The following is an 18,060-nucleotide window of genomic DNA, read 5'->3' on the forward strand; positions in this document are numbered from 1 at the left end:
AAAAAAGTCAACATCTAAATTCTTTTAAGAAATAAGAACTTAAATTTATAGTGACAAAGTATTTCATAAGTGAATTTCCTTTTCTAAGATAAAATAATAAAGTGCAATGCTTTATCATTTTCAGAAAATGAGAATCGACAATCTCATCCATTATATGCCAATACCTATAAATTTAGTTTTCTACTTTCTGAATTTATTAATAGACACTCAAGAGAGATTCTATTCAGAAAAAATTAGAAGCATATAGAATAATTATAAAGGAAAATTACACTACCTATTTAAAACTAAAAACATTAAACATGCTTAATTCATGGATCATTAATTACTAATTTTCTTTTAAAAGACATGCTACAGGAACCCATTCCTAGGACAAAAATAGCAAATTGTCATTTCTGTTTCTATAACAACAGAAAGCCAAAATTAAACTTTACAAATTTTGAGCATTCAAGTAACAATACAATGATGACTTAGAACTATCAAAAATATTAGGTTAAGCAGTCCATGATAGTGAATATAGCCATGAGAAAAAGCATTACAACTGATACTTATAGAATAACGCAATGTAAAATGTTAGAATTTTTGACATGCTACTTATCTATGTGGTATCTTGAATCTTAAATTTCTTTATAAAGAAATTAGTTTATATGTGTGTTCATAATCGTGAAATATTTTATAGATTCATCAATACAGCAACTTGAAAATTGATAAATAAATCTGGGAAAAACCACCACAGTATGAAGTCTAATAATTTTAAACATATTAAAAATATATATTTAATATTAGCTAAACTGTGTTTCTTTTCATACTAAAAATAATGTTAACTTCACACAGCTAAATCCTCAGAACATAACTACTGAAAGGTCTTATTACGATCATTATGTAATTCAAAAAAATATGTCCAAGGATAATCATATCTTCTGTTCTTAATTTGTATTTACAAAGTTTATGCATTAAAAGTTTGAGTTTTTCTTAAGTTTCTTAAGCAATTAGATAAATGAATCAAAACATTTAGTAATCTTCATTATGATTAATGAATATGGAATCAGAGTACATCGTATAATTAAAAAAAAATTGTTAATGCTACTAGAAAACACTTCTATAAACTTATTTAATTTCATTTTGTATATGATAGAAAGATTATTGCAGCTCATACAGATCATAAAAATTCATTTACTGATATTTTTTAATCATTTGTGATCTCTCAAGTATTTTAACAAAAAACTTAAATTTACCTCAATGGATGTTTTGATAAAGCTAACAAAAGAAACAAAAAGTCAAAATTTATAAATTTTTCTTATAGCAGATTTATAGTGTAGGATTACTTAATTCAAGCAATTAATGGCAAACACCACTTACATAAGTGTGGGTACCGAGGAGGTATGACAACGTCAGACCTCCATCTAATTATGGCTAACAAGTCAAAGGGACTTGCCCACGAGTCAGAGGTGGCTTATTTTACTGTAGGATTTCCCGAGGGACGGGACTACATTTCATTTGGTTGAGCGTAGGAGGGAAGATGGAGTCGTGATAAGGCGATAGGCAAATATTCGAGTAATCAAGACACCATTTAACAAGATGATAACAGTTCATTTGAATAAAAAAAAAAAAAAAAAGTTGCAAAAATCTAACATTTAGGGGGTGACATATACATTAGTATATCCCTAACACACGAGGAGAGAGAAAGAGAGAGAGAGAGTTCACATTGATGGGTTCCATACCTCTTAAGAGAATCCGTAATCCAATATTCCGTTGGACACAAAGGTCAGTAATTCTTTTGAAAATACAGTGGTGCCTCATATAACGTACTTAATCCGTTCCAGGTGCACGTCCGTTAAGTGAAACGTCCGTTATACGAAACGCGTTTTCCCGTAGAAATACATGTTAAAACATCTAATTCGTTCCGCAGCATAAAAAATGAACATGGGGTGCGTTCTTTTATTCCTCCGCGTAACTCTGCGCAAGCGACATCCGTTTAAAAATTCCTGCGGAACGCGTTCCTAAATTCCGGTGGGAGTGCACGCCGCCGAACGGCAAAAACGACCGCTTGTAGCAGTAGTTTACGGTGGAAAGCAACATGGCGTCCTCCATGGCTCAGATAGTTTCGTTTCCGGGCCCATTATGTGGTTTTATGAATGAGAATTTAGAAATTGTGAAAGCGCGAGTTAGCGCACGCGGTGATGTAACTGTCTTTACGAATTTTTTTCGAGGCTATTTTGAATGCTCTTTCAACAAATAATCCATTTTATGGTTAAATTTTACAATTGGGACTCTTCTTTTGCCTTTTAAAGCTCATATTTTAGAATTATAGATTCCTCCATCACGATACTATCGATAGTGTGGGCGCCGCCATCTTTCTTTCTTTCACCGTCGTTCCTAAATGCCTACAAACAGCAGCACACTCCTGTAGTAGCGGAGACGCAGAGCAACCGCTATTAAAAAACGCACCCATGGAGCAGTCACCAATTATGCCGGAAAGTCCGTTGTTCGCAGCCAGTCCGTTGCTCGAGTCACGTAATGGCTAAACAGAAAGTCCGTTATTCGAGGCGTATGTTATACGAGGCACCACTGTACAAGGGTCGGTAACTCTTTAGGCACAAAAGCAAAATTTTACATTAGGCATAAGGACAAGATGGAAAATCCAACGTGACTCGATCTCGGTCGACAATCGACTCCCCCCGTGGGGGGAAGGAAGAATCTTATATAGCTTTTTGATGGGAAAATCAGTCATGTGATCTCTCACAGAATGTGATCAGGCCATAGGTGTTCCCAGGATTTAAAACAATACGGCAAATTCGGATGCTAACTATAAACTCAAGCTGCAAGCTGATCTGCACACAGCACAAGAATAATGGATAGATGACATTAATACGGCAAGGGACGCAATATTTTCTTGGTTAGGAATGTTTCTATTGAGTTTGTTTATAATAGGGAAAAATTATTACAATTTTGAGTCTAATGGAATTTCCAGATCTCACATAAGCCTATACTCCAAATAATCTATAAAAAAAATTAATACCTACATTGAAAGTAATCCAAAGAATGAACATAGTTAAATGAGGATATAATCAGAATGAGGATATAATCAATGTTTAATTTCAAGGAGTATTTTAAACCATAACATTAAAAATATGTATTTGCAATGTAGAGCCTCGTATGAATTAGATTAATACTTGAACAAAAATCTATTAAGATCTATCTTCTAAGATAAAAATGTACAATTCTAGTAACTTATTTCAAAAACATTTTATTGTGATAGCAAACATCTAACAAAAAATCTTAAATACTTTATATTTTTAATAATTACTGTTTTAAACATTTTATTATTAAGATTTAAATTAAATTCTAAATATTTCTAAAAAGATTTCCTGATATGATAGATTAAACATCTAATGAATGCAGATAATAAATTTGGATTTCAAAATTCATATGAGAAAACAGATTCACACTACACGATGTTTAATTTTAAAATTTAGAAAATAATTCAAATGGATAAGCTATCTGAATCACTTGGATAAGAAGATAGGTAATAAACACAACACTTCAAATGGGAAATCAATATAAAGTAATATTCAAAATCATTCAGATCAGATAACAAAAAACATAGTATTTAATAAAATATATTTTGTAAATACTAAAATGCTACAAATTAGAGCACTAATATTGTTTATGTTAAACGGCATTCTGAATTTGCCTCTTGGTTTAAATCACAATTCATTTCATTAAAATTTGCTGCAAACTAAAAGCTTACAAATAAATGGCACTTATTGCCTTCAATAGGAGATAATCAAAACAAATATCTCAAAACAAGTAGCCAAGTAATAGTAAGTGGATTTATTTAATATAAAAAATGAGCAGATCTAGAATTAGCTTAACATTGTTTTTGTAAAAGAAACATTTTATAAATAAAAAAAAATTAATTTTTGATAATTTTTTCCTTATTTTAATTTTATTCCTATTTTAGAAGTTGAACATAAACACCTGGAGAAGAGTGTTTTTTCCTCCCACTTAAAGTTCAAAAATTTAAATAAGTAGAATTCTCTCAGACTAAAAGTTTAGTTAATATATTTCACTAAATACAGTAGAGTTAAATAATAAATAATAAAGTTAAAAAAGTAACTGTTTATATTAAAACTGAATGGTATGTTTCAAAAATTAAAAATACCAAAAATCTGTCCAAATGTCTTTTAGCAAATTTTTAAAGTATTTACCTGTGTAGCACAAATAACAGGTTTACCCAGCATATTGCATTTAGCAATCATCATTTTTTGTGCCAGAAAAACTTTTTCTGGAGGTATTTCAATTCCTAAATCACCACGAGCACACATGATTCCGTCACTTTCATGAATAATTTCATCTATCCTAAAAGTCAACAAAAAGAATTCAGATCAAAACATTTAAAATTTTCCAAAAAACACATTTGGATAAAATTAAAAATCAACTTACTTAACAACACCTTCATGGTTTTCAACCTTGGATAAAATCAGTATGTCCTTCCCTTTTTCTCCAAGTATTTGACGTATCTCTCTTACACCCTCACCATTTCGAATAAATGATGCAAAAACCATATCAACCTAAAAAAACACAAAGCCAAATTAGAAATTAAAATTACATTGTAATTAAAGAATTTCTAAAAAATCAACAATAAGAAAATTCAGAATTCAGTGTTTTACAACAATAATAAAGTATTAGTTATACAAATACATCAATATCAAAAACCCAATAGTTACATATTAAATCCAAACAATTGTCATTTCTGGAATTGAAGATCAGACAAAGGTCTGGATAGTGTGTAACTGGGAACATGACTGCACGGTAATGCAGAATAAGCAGGAGTTGCAGGTTTGAGTCCTGCTTTGGGCAGATTTTCTTCCAGGACCTTCTAAATTATTAATTATAATTAATAAATTTAGCAAAGGATGGCATCTAACACCTGCCTCTAGTGTCAAATTATTTAGCATTTAAATTATTAATAGTAGTAGTAATATAGCTGAATATAATCCAGCAATTGTTTAGCCTGATTATTTGAACAGTTAATTAAGAAATCATTCAAACATTGAACTTAATTTAAAATTGAGAAGGTTGCAATCTATTTAATTTGTAAAAAAGTACTAGTATTTCACTGCAAAAACAAACATGTTCATACATACCACTTTGAAGCAATTGTTATTGATTACATCTAAGAGAAAATAAATATAGTCAAACATTTATAGGCTTGTCTTGTATATTAAATTGCTACACATTGTTTTACATTATGCTGGATAAAATTTCTGAATACACACTAACTTAAGTTTAAAAAATTGCTCTAAATAAATATCTCACTTAAGAATTAAATGAAATTTTCACAACACTATTCACTATTTAATACAAAATATACTTTCTTACACATATATAATAAAACTATTACAATAAAAAGGTTATCACACATGAAATTATCAATGACATATATAAGGGCATACCCAGCGAGAGGCAGCTTCTCCCTAGAAGAAAAATTAAAGTGCAGTAATTGACACACAGCACAGACGTATCAATTTAGTTCAATCAGTTTGAATAATGAATATTGTGACTAGACTAGAGCCTAGAGCCATTTGTTATGAAATCTTAGAACTATTTCACTGTTTGCTGCTATTCTTAGACTCAAAGAAACCGAGTTGCCCCCCTCTAGTTCAGATCCTGGGTATGCCGCTGCTTATATATCTTCTAAAATGCATTTTGGACCCTGGTGTTAATGGACGTCATCATTTAGATGAATATCTTTTAAATATAAGGCAAAAAAAAAATATCCTAAAAATTATTACAAGACTCGCATTTAAAACAATAAAATTATAAAACCATTAACCAGTAAAATGTTTAAATCTTATGCTTAGCTGTCAACAGTTTTACAATTGTACAGTGAACACTTTTGATAATATATTGTGCAACCCAGTGGGTTATCTGAAAAGGTTGTTGTTTCACAGATGTTGCTGTCAGAGCTTTATGTGTCTTTATTACTTCTCATACTTAACTTTATTCACTGTTACATAAACTAAAATTTTGTATTCACTTTCATATTTTGTTTCAGCTAGTCAGTCATTTTAGGAATTTTGGAAAAATTTTAAATTTATCAATTGATTCTTTTTACTATTTTTCACAACTAATGCTGACATTCAAGTTATAAAAATCAATGAAATAAATAAAAGTGCACAAATTGTAAAAAAAATTTTATGATCATTTGTAAGGAAAAAAGTGTCTAACATAGTAGATATAAAAAGGACCATGATCACAAATTACTTAACCAGATTTCCTGGCACTAATTTCCAAATTTATTACTAAATTTAAGTAATGTCAATATTTGTAATTGTGGTTTCGAACTCTTATTCTATAAACTTATAATTTAAGTATATATGTTTTGGTAAACATCTTATAAAATACTCAAATTGAAATGAGAATAATGAACTGGATATAGAGTATATGAATAACAGCATATATAATAAAATTATGAAATAGTATATACTAGAGAAGATATATACAGACTAAGTAGATTGACAAGACACAAATTGAATAGTTAAGACTTAAATTTTTCATATTAGTTTGGCAAATGCATATAAATTTTTTGTAAACATGGATATAAATAAATGATGTCATCTTAATTTTTAATCATACAGAATACATAAATAAATTGGTAATTTTTTCCAAAGTTGAAAAGAAAAGAAACGAAAATACAAAACACGGTTTCCTCAAGATAGAATGCAAATAATTTTTACCCCCTTCCAAACTATCATATGAGCACTAAGAAGGTCTTTCTATCAAGCCCATTATAGTTTGGGCCAGGCCCACAACTAAGCAACCAGGTGGCAAGGGACAGACCACCCCAAGAAATTCCTGGGAATGTTTTGACCCCTGGATTCAATTTTAGGTCCCCAGAGTAGCAGAACAACACTTTAATCACTTGGCCATCTAGCCATCAAATGCAAAGTATTATGACTTCCTAACAAAATGAGGTAACATTTGATTCAAAAGATTACATTTTCTGTATAAAATACTAAATGAAGACTCACATCTTGCTCAATTCCAAAAAGAAGATCTTCTTTATCTTTTTCTGATACAGCTGGGAGATCAACAATTGCACCAGGCAAGTTAACACCTTTCTTACTTCCAAGCATGCCACCATTTTCTATCTCACATATTAAATGATCAGAACCTAAAAACACAATATTATTATTAATTTAAATTACAAATTTAAAGTAAAAGATTGTTAATCAGAGAATTACCTATTTCTTTGACAATCAAAGAAACTAAACCATCGTCTACATAAACTTTGCTGTTAACATTTAGAACTTTAGTAATATTCTTATAATCTACATGAATGACTTCAGCTGAACACTTTTCTTTATAAGCATCATCTGTGGTGACCTTAATAGTTTTTCCTTTCACTAATTCAACTTCAGCACTAGGACCCTGCAAAATAAATTTTTCACATTCACATTTCAATAGAAAAATGCACAAAGTATTATATTTTAGAAACTTCATACCCCTTCAAGCAAACCAGTTCTAATTTCTGGACCTTTAGTGTCCAATGCAACTCCAACAGGATAAGAAGGCATTCCTAATTCTTTAGCCATGATTTCGGCTGCTTTTCGTACATTTTCTATTGTTCCAGCATGATACTGAAAATTAATAATATAAACTGAAACTTTTGTTTAGAAAGTTAGCTACTTCAGATCAAATTTTTTACCTCATGCGTTCCGTGAGAAAAATTTAAACGGGCAATATTCATGCCACTCTTCATCATTTCCACTAATTTATCTACATCTCGAGATGCAGGTCCTATTCAGAATTATTTAGAAAATATTTTAATGACAAGAAACAGATTTTTATTTTATTTACAAAAGTACATAGTAATGCCTAAAAAAGGCAAGGCTTGACCACTTCCCATATACAATATTTTAATAATGTTATATAATATTAAACTATATACAATATTACATTATTGGCTATGTCCATGTGCATCATGGAGAATGCATATGCATCATTTTAAATAAACCAACATCCATTCTTTTAAGGAAATGGCATAGCTTCCATTACAGTACCTCAAAAAAGGACTTCATTGCTGAAGAGATTGTCTGTGTCCTTGTAATTGATAGCTGTTGATTAAACATCTTCAAAAACTAGAGAGATTTATAAGTTAGGCCACCTCCCAAGTTAGATGGTATATAAATGTTATACAAGATATATAAAACATTATTTTATTGGTATTCGTTTGCAGTTAATAAAATAATGTTCCATTTTTCAAAAAATTTGTTCTAAGTATGATTTCTTATCAAATTTATTAATTTTAAAACCCAAAGATAATTGATTAAGATGGTTGAAAATGTTTCTTTACATATTAAAGTATTAGTACACTGCTAGATTTGTGGTATTTGTATGTTTGAATATTGCATTATTATACAATAAATTTAACATTATTATTAACATTTTAATTATAGAATTGTATTTTAAAGTAATATTTGGCTGCATTAAACTAAAATGTTAACAAGGTTAAAATTAAAAAATGTTAAGTTTTCAACAAATAATATGGAGTTATAAATCTCAGACAAAACAAAGGTACAGTGTTTAATGAAATAATAAATCCAACATTTTAAAACTTAAGTCAGAAATTAAACAATTTATTTCTTATGTAATCTGAATGAAAGACACTTATTACATTCAAGAAATTCATAATACAGTAATTACAAAATTTATCTACTTACCAATAGTGCATATTATTCCAGTTAATCTCTGATATATTGGATGAGTATCAATGTTTAAACCACTTAAATGGTCCAGCCAAGAATCTGTTTCACCTCCATGCAGTTGTAATGCTGTTGCTTTAAGTTGACTCATTTTGGGCTATTAAAAATTTTTTAAATACATTAAAATTAACTTTTTATTAAAAAATTTATTTGAGTTTAAAAAAATAGATTTCTTATAAATCAGAGTTTCCCAAATTGTGTTCAATAGAATACTGTAAAAATTAACCAATTTAGCCCATTTATTAACTCAGTACTAACTCCTAAGAGTTCTTAAGAAACTGATCTATCAATACATCTCAGCCAAGAGATTCAGAATTTCATATTCAATATGGATGTGATATGTTGAAAAATCAAAGATTAAATTTAAAACAAGGATAAATATTCAAAGTACAGTCAACCCTCGTTAGTATGCCACAATCTGCTGCTCTTCCTTCTTTTTTGGCACTATATGAGGGAGGCACTATTTTGAAATTAAAAAAAAAATGTACTGCTGAAGAAGTTCAATATAACATGTAAATACACCTCTACAGCAAAAATAAGAGTTAAAGTGAAGTAAAATGTACACATTTACTTATTTTGAGATGAAGAAATCCAGTATTAATGACTGCTTTTTTTTTTAATGCTTAAGGATCTCATCAATAATAATATTTATGACATAAACATGGAACATTATATCAAAATCAACACAGTATGCTTCTAGGAAGGCTCATACTATTCTAATACTTTCTTTTGCTTCTTTAGCAGATGGTGCATTTTTTGTCTTATCATTTGAATCAGAATTTTCAGTGTGATTTGCAGTTTACGTAATTTCTTCAAAAGTTGGAAAACTGTCATCAAGGTTTAAACATTCTTCTAAAGTTAGAGGATTTTCCAATGCTGCTGTTGCTTGAAACTGGTTCAAAACATCTGATCTCATGATTTTGCTGTAATGGACTATACATTGATGGGAATTAATGCTATGTGGTTCCAATAATTTCAGATTGTTACAGGAAATTGTCTTGTCTAGCTGCATGCAGTAATACAATCCACTTTCATCCATATTATGAAAATTTTGCAACTCACTGTCCAACCATGTCAGACATTGTTTCACATACATCTGATACAACTTTGTCATCCACTTCGGCTGTTTTATTTTGCCCGATATGCTGTGAAAGTCCATGACACTGCTTGAATCATGCCAACCAACCCACAACCCTTGCTATATTGGAAGTCTAATTCCTATCTGTCTTCCAAATTATTTTGCTTTTTCTATGATTGCCGCTTGTTACAATTCCATGCTTGGCTAATCCACATTACTAAGGCATCTTTAAGATTCTCATGTTTAGCAGATCTAGGACAATGCCTTAGAGGAAGGCTGTTGCAGACACTTTCTTCCAAGATGTGTCCAATGCATCTGCAAGTAATTGCTTTCTTCCACAAAAAGAAGTGTTCTACTATTCTTTGTTGTAGACTAGAATTTGGAAATCTCTCCTTGTATAAGCAAATTTCATGTTTTTATTTAATTGAAATGACTGCTTCTTTACTCATATTGAGGACACTCAAACAACAGCAAATTAAAGCAGTATAGAAAATACAGTACCCTATGAAAGAGCAACAGATTTCAAAGCAAGAAGTCAAGACTCATTGCTATCTGCTGTGGTTGAAATGTACTCAACATCCCACCAGAATAATTCATTATAAAACTGTTTAGGGGAAAAAGATTCCAAAAATTTACTAGCATTAAGTGAGTTAACAGAATAATGTGGATTTTAAATATATACTCCATAAGAAAGATTTGCTCTTCATAAATATATGGCAGTAAATGAGGATGGCACTCTAACAAAAAGGGCATACTAACAAGGGTTTACTGTATTTATTCATGCCCTCAGAGATTGGGAAACTCAATTGGATAAATATATAAACATCCTAAAGCCCAATGAGCATATCAGAGCCAAATAATTACATTAAAATTGAGCTAACGTTATTTAATAATTACAGTAGAGCATCGATTATCCGACCCCCGATTAACAGACTTATCGGTTAACCGACCGAGTTCTAGTCGGCAAATTCAAATGTCCGCTAGTGATGTGGCGCTACAATATTTGGTTATGTCTTGGCTACTTTAATATTATTTTTGTTAAATTTTTGCACGTTTTAGCTGGCAGCACTGGCTCGACCATGAAAGGGAAGCTAGTATTTAAACAAGGCCTAATACACTATACTAATAATGTATTTTTTCATACTTTTCGGTTATCCGACTTTTCAGTTATCCGACCAACCCCAGTCCCCAATTAAGTTGGATAATTGATGCTCTACTGTATTAGCAGCAGTAATGTAGCCAGATTTAATCTGGTAATTGTTCAGCTCTCAATTAGATAAAATATTAATGTTAGAAAAAATTAACATAAATTTTACATTATGTAAATAAACTCTAAATAAACATTTCATATTATACTATTAGAGTTATAAGACTACAGACACATTTAATAAGTTTAACAATTCAATTAGTTTGCTAGTTTATTTATTTTAATTTGTCAAATTTTGTATGTTAAATTACATATATATATATTTTTTTTTTGTTAGATCAAGTGTTTCAATGTAACAAGCATTTTCAATTATGTTGAGGATAACAAAAGATATTTTGCACATCATACATAACACTTAAATATAGTCACACAGATTTGTTAGTTATAATTTCTGTAGATATCCTAAAAAGATTACTTACAGGTACCGGACCAACCGGTACCATGATGCCCGACGTCTTAATACAAGAACAGATGCCAGCAATAATACTCGAACCAAATTTCGTAAACAGAGCTGCCAAATATCTTCTATGGATTACTTTAAATGATAATCTGAAGGTCACACAGAATAGAGCATCTAAAATTTATTCTTTCAACTATAAAGTTTTGTAAAAATTAGCCAAAATTCATATTAAAGGTTAATAAATTTTATATATAAAAAAAATTTTGAATTTATACAGAAAAATAATCCTGCATCAATAGTTTTACATAGTTTATATAACCAACAACTTACAATATTTAGAAAATTTGTACATTCTATTTTACTTTGTAACTATGTTAAGTTGCATTTAAATCTGAACATTTAGATGTTTTTAGTTGTAATTTAATAGTATCATAAGAACCAAATTTAGCATTCAAACATTTTTTTTTTAAGTCTCTATACATTTCTGAAAAAAAAAATTAATGGAAAAAATTGTATTTGAACTTTTCTTAGATGTTCCCTGTATTCGAGTTATCCTGTTTTTTCAGGATAGCTTTTGTATCTTTCTGCTGGTGTTGCTGAAAGTTGTATTTGAAGTTAATACTTCAATCTATATTTGAATCTGGATAATAATGAACTCTGAATGTTCATATTTAGCAAATTTCAAAAGGTTACAGTAATTTGTGTATATCATGCTTTTAAAATTTTTGAAAGCTTAAGAGTTTGTTTACCTAATTAATTTATCCATACAGAATCATCACATCCTCAATATCATTAAATATTTTCTCTAATATAACAAATGATCAAAAGTTTTTTTTATAAATCTTTATTATAATGCATAAGATTTATTATGATAAAAATTTTAATGCGTTATAAGAATAGTTTTCATACCCACTACTTAAATAGTTTCTATTATTATACAGTAGTAGTACTGGATACCAGTTGTTAAATGAGATGGTTCAACTTATGAATTTAGTGAAAGGTTTATTAGAATTAGTAAAATCATAAAAAGATATAATTACATATATACACCACTTCACAATTCATAACTGGATTAATTATTATAGTTTTTAAGAAATTCTGATAATATTTTATCCATACAAGTTAAATACTGCTTAGCTTTTTATTATTATTAGTTGCAACAATACAGAAGCTAGATATTTTTCAGCTTTATTTACAGGGTAACTTGTCTTGAAACACATTTTATCATTAAAGCACCATTTTCATTGTAATTTTCCAGAGTGCAATAACCTATATACTAGTTAATAATGACGAAAAGCAGATTAAACATATCACACAATGCAATATTAATAAATTTACTATGTCTACTGCCTATGTTTCCAGACTTTATGGCCATTCTGTACTATTTTACATAATATAGCATCTATATAGGTTTTTTTCAGGCTATAATATACTTTTACTTATTTAGCAATTTATATATATATATATATAATTTGTTTTCTTTTTTAAATAAATAAGTAAAAGTATATAATAGCCTGAAAAAACCTATATATATATAGGTCACTTCATATGAAATTTAAATATTGATTTTAAATTAAAGATTAAATTGGTACATATAAAATTATTTTTTATATACAGTCTTGTGTATATATATATATATATATATACACACACATACACACGAGACTGTCTCATCTCTAAAATCACATTGTCGTCAACTGCTGCACACCTTAGAGGTATGAAAGAGTACATGTCAGGAGTTGCAATTTCGCACAGAGTATGTGGTGCCCAAATCATGCACACCCAAAATAAACCAGACTTGTAGGTAGTCAGGGGACCGAGAACCAGGTCAAAATAAAATACAAAATGCAGAGACCATTTCTACAAACAGGCGCAAGTGAGATTTGTGCATGCGTTGCTCATGCTCTCTGAGACAGTCTCGTCCCAAGAATGGCTTTGCCATTTTACTTGTTTTTAAAATAATAGATAACTCCTCCTATAATTAAGAAATTGCTACCTAAATCATTAGTCCAATGAAATTTATTTGATTTCAATATTTACAAGCTCTATTGTTGGCTATCATCATCTGCCTCAAATACTAGACTTATTAAACCAGTCATAAAAAAAACTTATAGCAAATTCAAGAAGTTTATTTAGTTATTTAATATTTAGTTCATATAGAAAATGGTTTACTAATTTTAAAACTTATGTAGTAGTCATTATAAATTCGGCTGTGAGGGACAGAAACATCTGAAATGCTTTCCCCTTGTATCAATGAATTAATAATAAAAGATGAGAACTTCCTGAATATGCTGTAATTCCTTTACAACTAGTGTAATAAGTCTAATATTTCAGGCAGATAATAGCTGCCAGTAGAACTTGTGAACAAGTTTCTTGCAATTGCTTAATCTAGTTATGATTAATATACACTTATTAAAAACATTTAAATGTGCAAACTTTTTATATATTAAATAGTTTGTATGATATATATAATTATATTTGCTGAAAAGGCAAAAATCCACACATTAAGAAATAATAGCTATTGTTTGCTAAATGCTTGCCAAAAATATACACTGGTTGATTAAAAAAATAATAAACAAAAACTGCAAAACTATCAAACTTACTGATAAATACAGGAAAAAAAAAACCACTATTTTAAAAACTTCAAATTCTTTAAATATTGCTTGTTCAATTTTAAAATTGACATTTGTTTCTACAATTAAAACAAGCATCAGAAGATTCAAAAGAGACAAAACAAATAGAATTTGATTAAAATAGCTAAATATCCAGGGGGAAAAAAATGTCTACAATAACTTTTGAATTACATATATTTTTTTTAATAAATCAGTTCCTTAGAAACAGATAACATAAAATATAAAAGCAAGCAACTGGAAACTTAAACAAGGACAGTTTCATAACAGGATAATTACTACTCATGCAGTTAAAATGAAATATTTCTTTCAGACTAAAAATATTTAAGCTTACAATAACTTTAAAATCAATTTGAAATATAAGACAAAGTGAACCTATTTTATTCATTTCATTTTTATAATATTTGAATATTTTTAAACAAATTCATGTACAAGATTTTAAAAAGCTTGCCATTTACGTTTTAAAGATGACATCATGCAAGTGGCCCTTATTTGTGGCACAAACTTTCTTCACATCTTTGACGCACATCATTCAGAGTTGCACACCTCATTCTAAGTACATTACTGAATGTATGGCATTTTTTTGCCTTAAAAGTTTCAATATTTTCGTAGACAGAGTGTAGTATATGAAGATCATCCAAAAAAATACTGAAATTCAAAGTAAACATTTGCAATGCAATCAATAACAATCAAAAATATGTTGTACAGCTTTATACATGATATTCTTCAAAGATGTGAAGAAAGTTTGCACCACAAATAAGGGCCACTTGCATGTCATCATCTTCAAAACAAATGGCAAATTATATTTCAGTATTAACTTCCTTGTACAAGATTTCAAACATTTATAAATCAATCAATCACCTGTTTTCCTGATGGATCTTGTTAATACCAAATATTCTTAATGTTTAATTGATTCTCTATTGTGTTATTTTTTAATGCAATGAAACATTTCTCTAGATAAAATTATTTGAAAAATAATAATTGATATATTAAATGTCACAAAATAAGCTAAGATTTAAAAATTATATGAGAGAAAAACTGTCAACTATTTAATCTTTACATTCAGATTTTTTTTTTAATTACTAATTCTTAGGTCAGTAGAAATTTCACTAAATAATTTTGCATATACTAGAAATCTAACTGTTCCTATTTTTATTTTAATACTGAAAAATTATGTTTTTAAAAATGTCAAACTTTCCAATGTTAAAATAATTTCTTACCTTAGAATATTAAAAAATGACTTGCAATATTTAGGCTTTGAGTAATATACTAATTACATAACAATAAGCCTATAGTATGGTAAACATTCATCATACAAAAAATTTTAAGCATGTTTTTTTCAAGTTGACAACGTTATAGGAATTAAATCTCTGAAGAATGCTTTATATATCAAAGTAACATTTAATGAATTAATTTGAAATATTTCAAAAATTTTTCCCTTTAAAATACTTTAAAATACATAAAAATATTTTCTTATGTATGCAAAAATTTATTCACAAGGATTTTTAACAAAAAGTAATTCCTTGATAAATAATATGTATTTTGTAATAATATTCTTCCTTTTCTTCATAATTTTTAAATATTGATTTTAAATTAAAGATTAAATTGGTACATATAAAATTGTATTTTTCTTTAAAATTTAAAGAAAAATACATCATCTAAACAAAGAATTTGATATATACTGTATATTGGCAGCATTTTCAAGTCATTTGGATCAATCTTCAAGCCTAAAATATGCCACACTAAATTATTTTTATTACAAAACTTAAACTCAAAATTTAAAAAGTAATTTCTTAAAATCACTTACTTCAAATTACACATATGTTGACTTCCAACAATAGCCTAGTAGCAGTAAATTTTTAAAAATTTATTTTTAATATAAACAGCAATGATTAACTGGTATAGTTAGAATTCATACTTGTAATGAACGATTACTAAGTATAGCTTTTATCTGTAGATATGAATATTTAATCTATCAAAAGGAAAAGTTATGAAATCAGAATATTGCTACCCAAAAACTAAATTCTGAAGATCACCTTCAAACTAAAACTTATTTTAGGAAATTAAAAAATCTTTAATCTATTAGAAAATTAGAATTATTACATGAAGAAAAAACAACAGAGATAATTTTTAAATAACTTCAAATTTTTAAATTCCATTTTAAACTAACAGTAGTATTAATTAATATTTGAACGACATTTAAAAACAGTAGAAATAGAATAGAGTAAAATGATAAAAGGTGAAGTGAAGGACATCCATCCGTGAAAAAAATTCATTACAAATTACAGTCGACATATCCTCAAGTACTTTATTCTGCAAGTAAAAAGATTCAGTTCGATAAAATTAACTTTATAATTTTGAATAAAATTCTGAAAAGCTTATAAATGTTCCAACATGTATAAAGTTTGATAAAGTTTAACAGTAAAAAGACTGAAAATAGTCTTTTATTCACAATATTTCCAATTTTTACATACTATTATTCCAAATTTCAAATTATATTATTATTGGTCTTTTAAAAATGACAGCTGTTATTGTCAGTTAAATTTACTAAATTCACTGTCAAGTATCAAGTTCAGTTGGCAAAGCATTAAAGTGATTACCCAGAGTTCAAATTTATCACTTGACTGTTCTTTTATCATCTTTAATGATAACTTTGGTATAATTACATGCCCATTCTAATAGTGATGCTTTATTTAGTTTGTAGAATATCTACACAGTTCAAGTTTTGAGTTCATATAGACCTATCTTTACAACATTTATTTGAACAAATTTTCCTATCAGAATTTTAAAACAGTAATGAAAACTATTGAACAATACTAATAATTTGATATTATTTAAAAGCCAGAACATTACTTGGTTCTGAAACTTAGAAAACGGTTATCTTCATTTTTATAAATACAAAAATTCTGTAGTTTAAAATCTCTCAAAAGTAGATCTATTTGAACCTAAAACAAAGATGTAGCTAACAATGTTGCTGAATTTGGGTATATTTTTTTATCTTTTACTTTAAAAAATGCTTCAACTCAAAATAGTGAAATTTGAAAAATATGCTTGTATCCAAAGGCCTGGTTAAACTTTTAAACAATAACTCAAAACCAAGCTATTCTTATACAATTCTGTTTTAGTAACACAAATTTAAGGTAACTAATTAAAGAAATTCTAAATTTAACAACTGATAAATATTTTGGGGGACTGATTTCTCAGCTTCGAATCCTCTACTTAGAAGAGGACCTAAAGCTGAGAAACAATTCTCAAAAATATTTATGGTTAAATTTAGGACTCCTTTAACTGAAGAAGTGTCCAACCCAAATTTATTATTGTAGTCAAAACTACTCAATTTTACTACATTTACATTTTAAAAAAGTGATAAAGTCAATGAAAAAAGTTAATCTATATTGTGTTAAACATTCACTTGGTTAAAGATTAAATTAAAAGATCTAATAAATTAGATCAGTGCATTTTAATAACCAGCAATATACTAGTTTTTTGCAGAAATGAGTTTCAAGCTCAATGCAGAAATAGATATTTTTCACGTTGAAAATTTTACTAAATTAGTATAAAAATTTACGGATGGTTCATTCATGTTAAAATATTGCTTATATCTAGTGATAATTTGTTTGATAATTGAAATTAATTATTACCACTTTATTTTTCAAAACACTAAAGATCTACCATTTTAAATAACTCACTACTCACCACACTGGAATTACTTAAAAAAAATTGCGTACATAGAACCTTTTAAGGTGCGCGACCTGGTTTTTGTAAATCCTTTCAAACCTACGATCGAACTGATATTTAATGGTAATTGAACATCCATCTAAAAACAGTTTGGAACCTGATGCAGAACCCAGAAGTGGTTCGAAAATGTTTGATAACGCATAAATATCGACACACCATAGAAGGTTCGGTATACGTAATTTTTTTATCTAGCAATTTATTTTGTTTGTCAAATAAGAACCCAAAAAAAGCCATTCAAA

General features: G+C 28.4%; 1 protein-coding gene across 3 annotated transcripts in view; it reads right to left on the bottom strand.

Moving 5' to 3' along the window:
• LOC136986809 (pyruvate kinase PKM-like) overlaps window positions 1–18,060 on the bottom strand; it is a 34,450-nt gene that overhangs the window by 13,961 nt on the left and 2,429 nt on the right. For 2 of the 3 annotated variants that reach the window (XM_067284428.1, XM_067284433.1), the window contains exons 2-9: window positions 11,473–11,646; window positions 8,727–8,865; window positions 7,712–7,803; window positions 7,509–7,643; window positions 7,248–7,434; window positions 7,035–7,177; window positions 4,444–4,571; window positions 4,209–4,359 (exon numbers count right to left, since the gene is read on the bottom strand). In XM_067284428.1, coding sequence (XP_067140529.1) covers window positions 4,209–4,359; window positions 4,444–4,571; window positions 7,035–7,177; window positions 7,248–7,434; window positions 7,509–7,643; window positions 7,712–7,803; window positions 8,727–8,865; window positions 11,473–11,496 — 999 coding nt within the window. In that variant the 5' untranslated portion in view covers window positions 11,497–11,646. The remainder of the gene's footprint in view (window positions 1–4,208; window positions 4,360–4,443; window positions 4,572–7,034; window positions 7,178–7,247; window positions 7,435–7,508; window positions 7,644–7,711; window positions 7,804–8,726; window positions 8,866–11,472; window positions 11,647–18,060) is intronic. The other variant, XM_067284439.1, reaches the window with a different exon arrangement.

The sequence above is a fragment of the Centruroides vittatus genome, unplaced genomic scaffold (genome assembly GCF_030686945.1).
Source record: "Centruroides vittatus isolate TY-2023 unplaced genomic scaffold, ASM3068694v2 contig_1215, whole genome shotgun sequence".
In the NCBI taxonomy this organism is placed as follows: Eukaryota; Metazoa; Arthropoda; class Arachnida; order Scorpiones; family Buthidae; genus Centruroides; species Centruroides vittatus.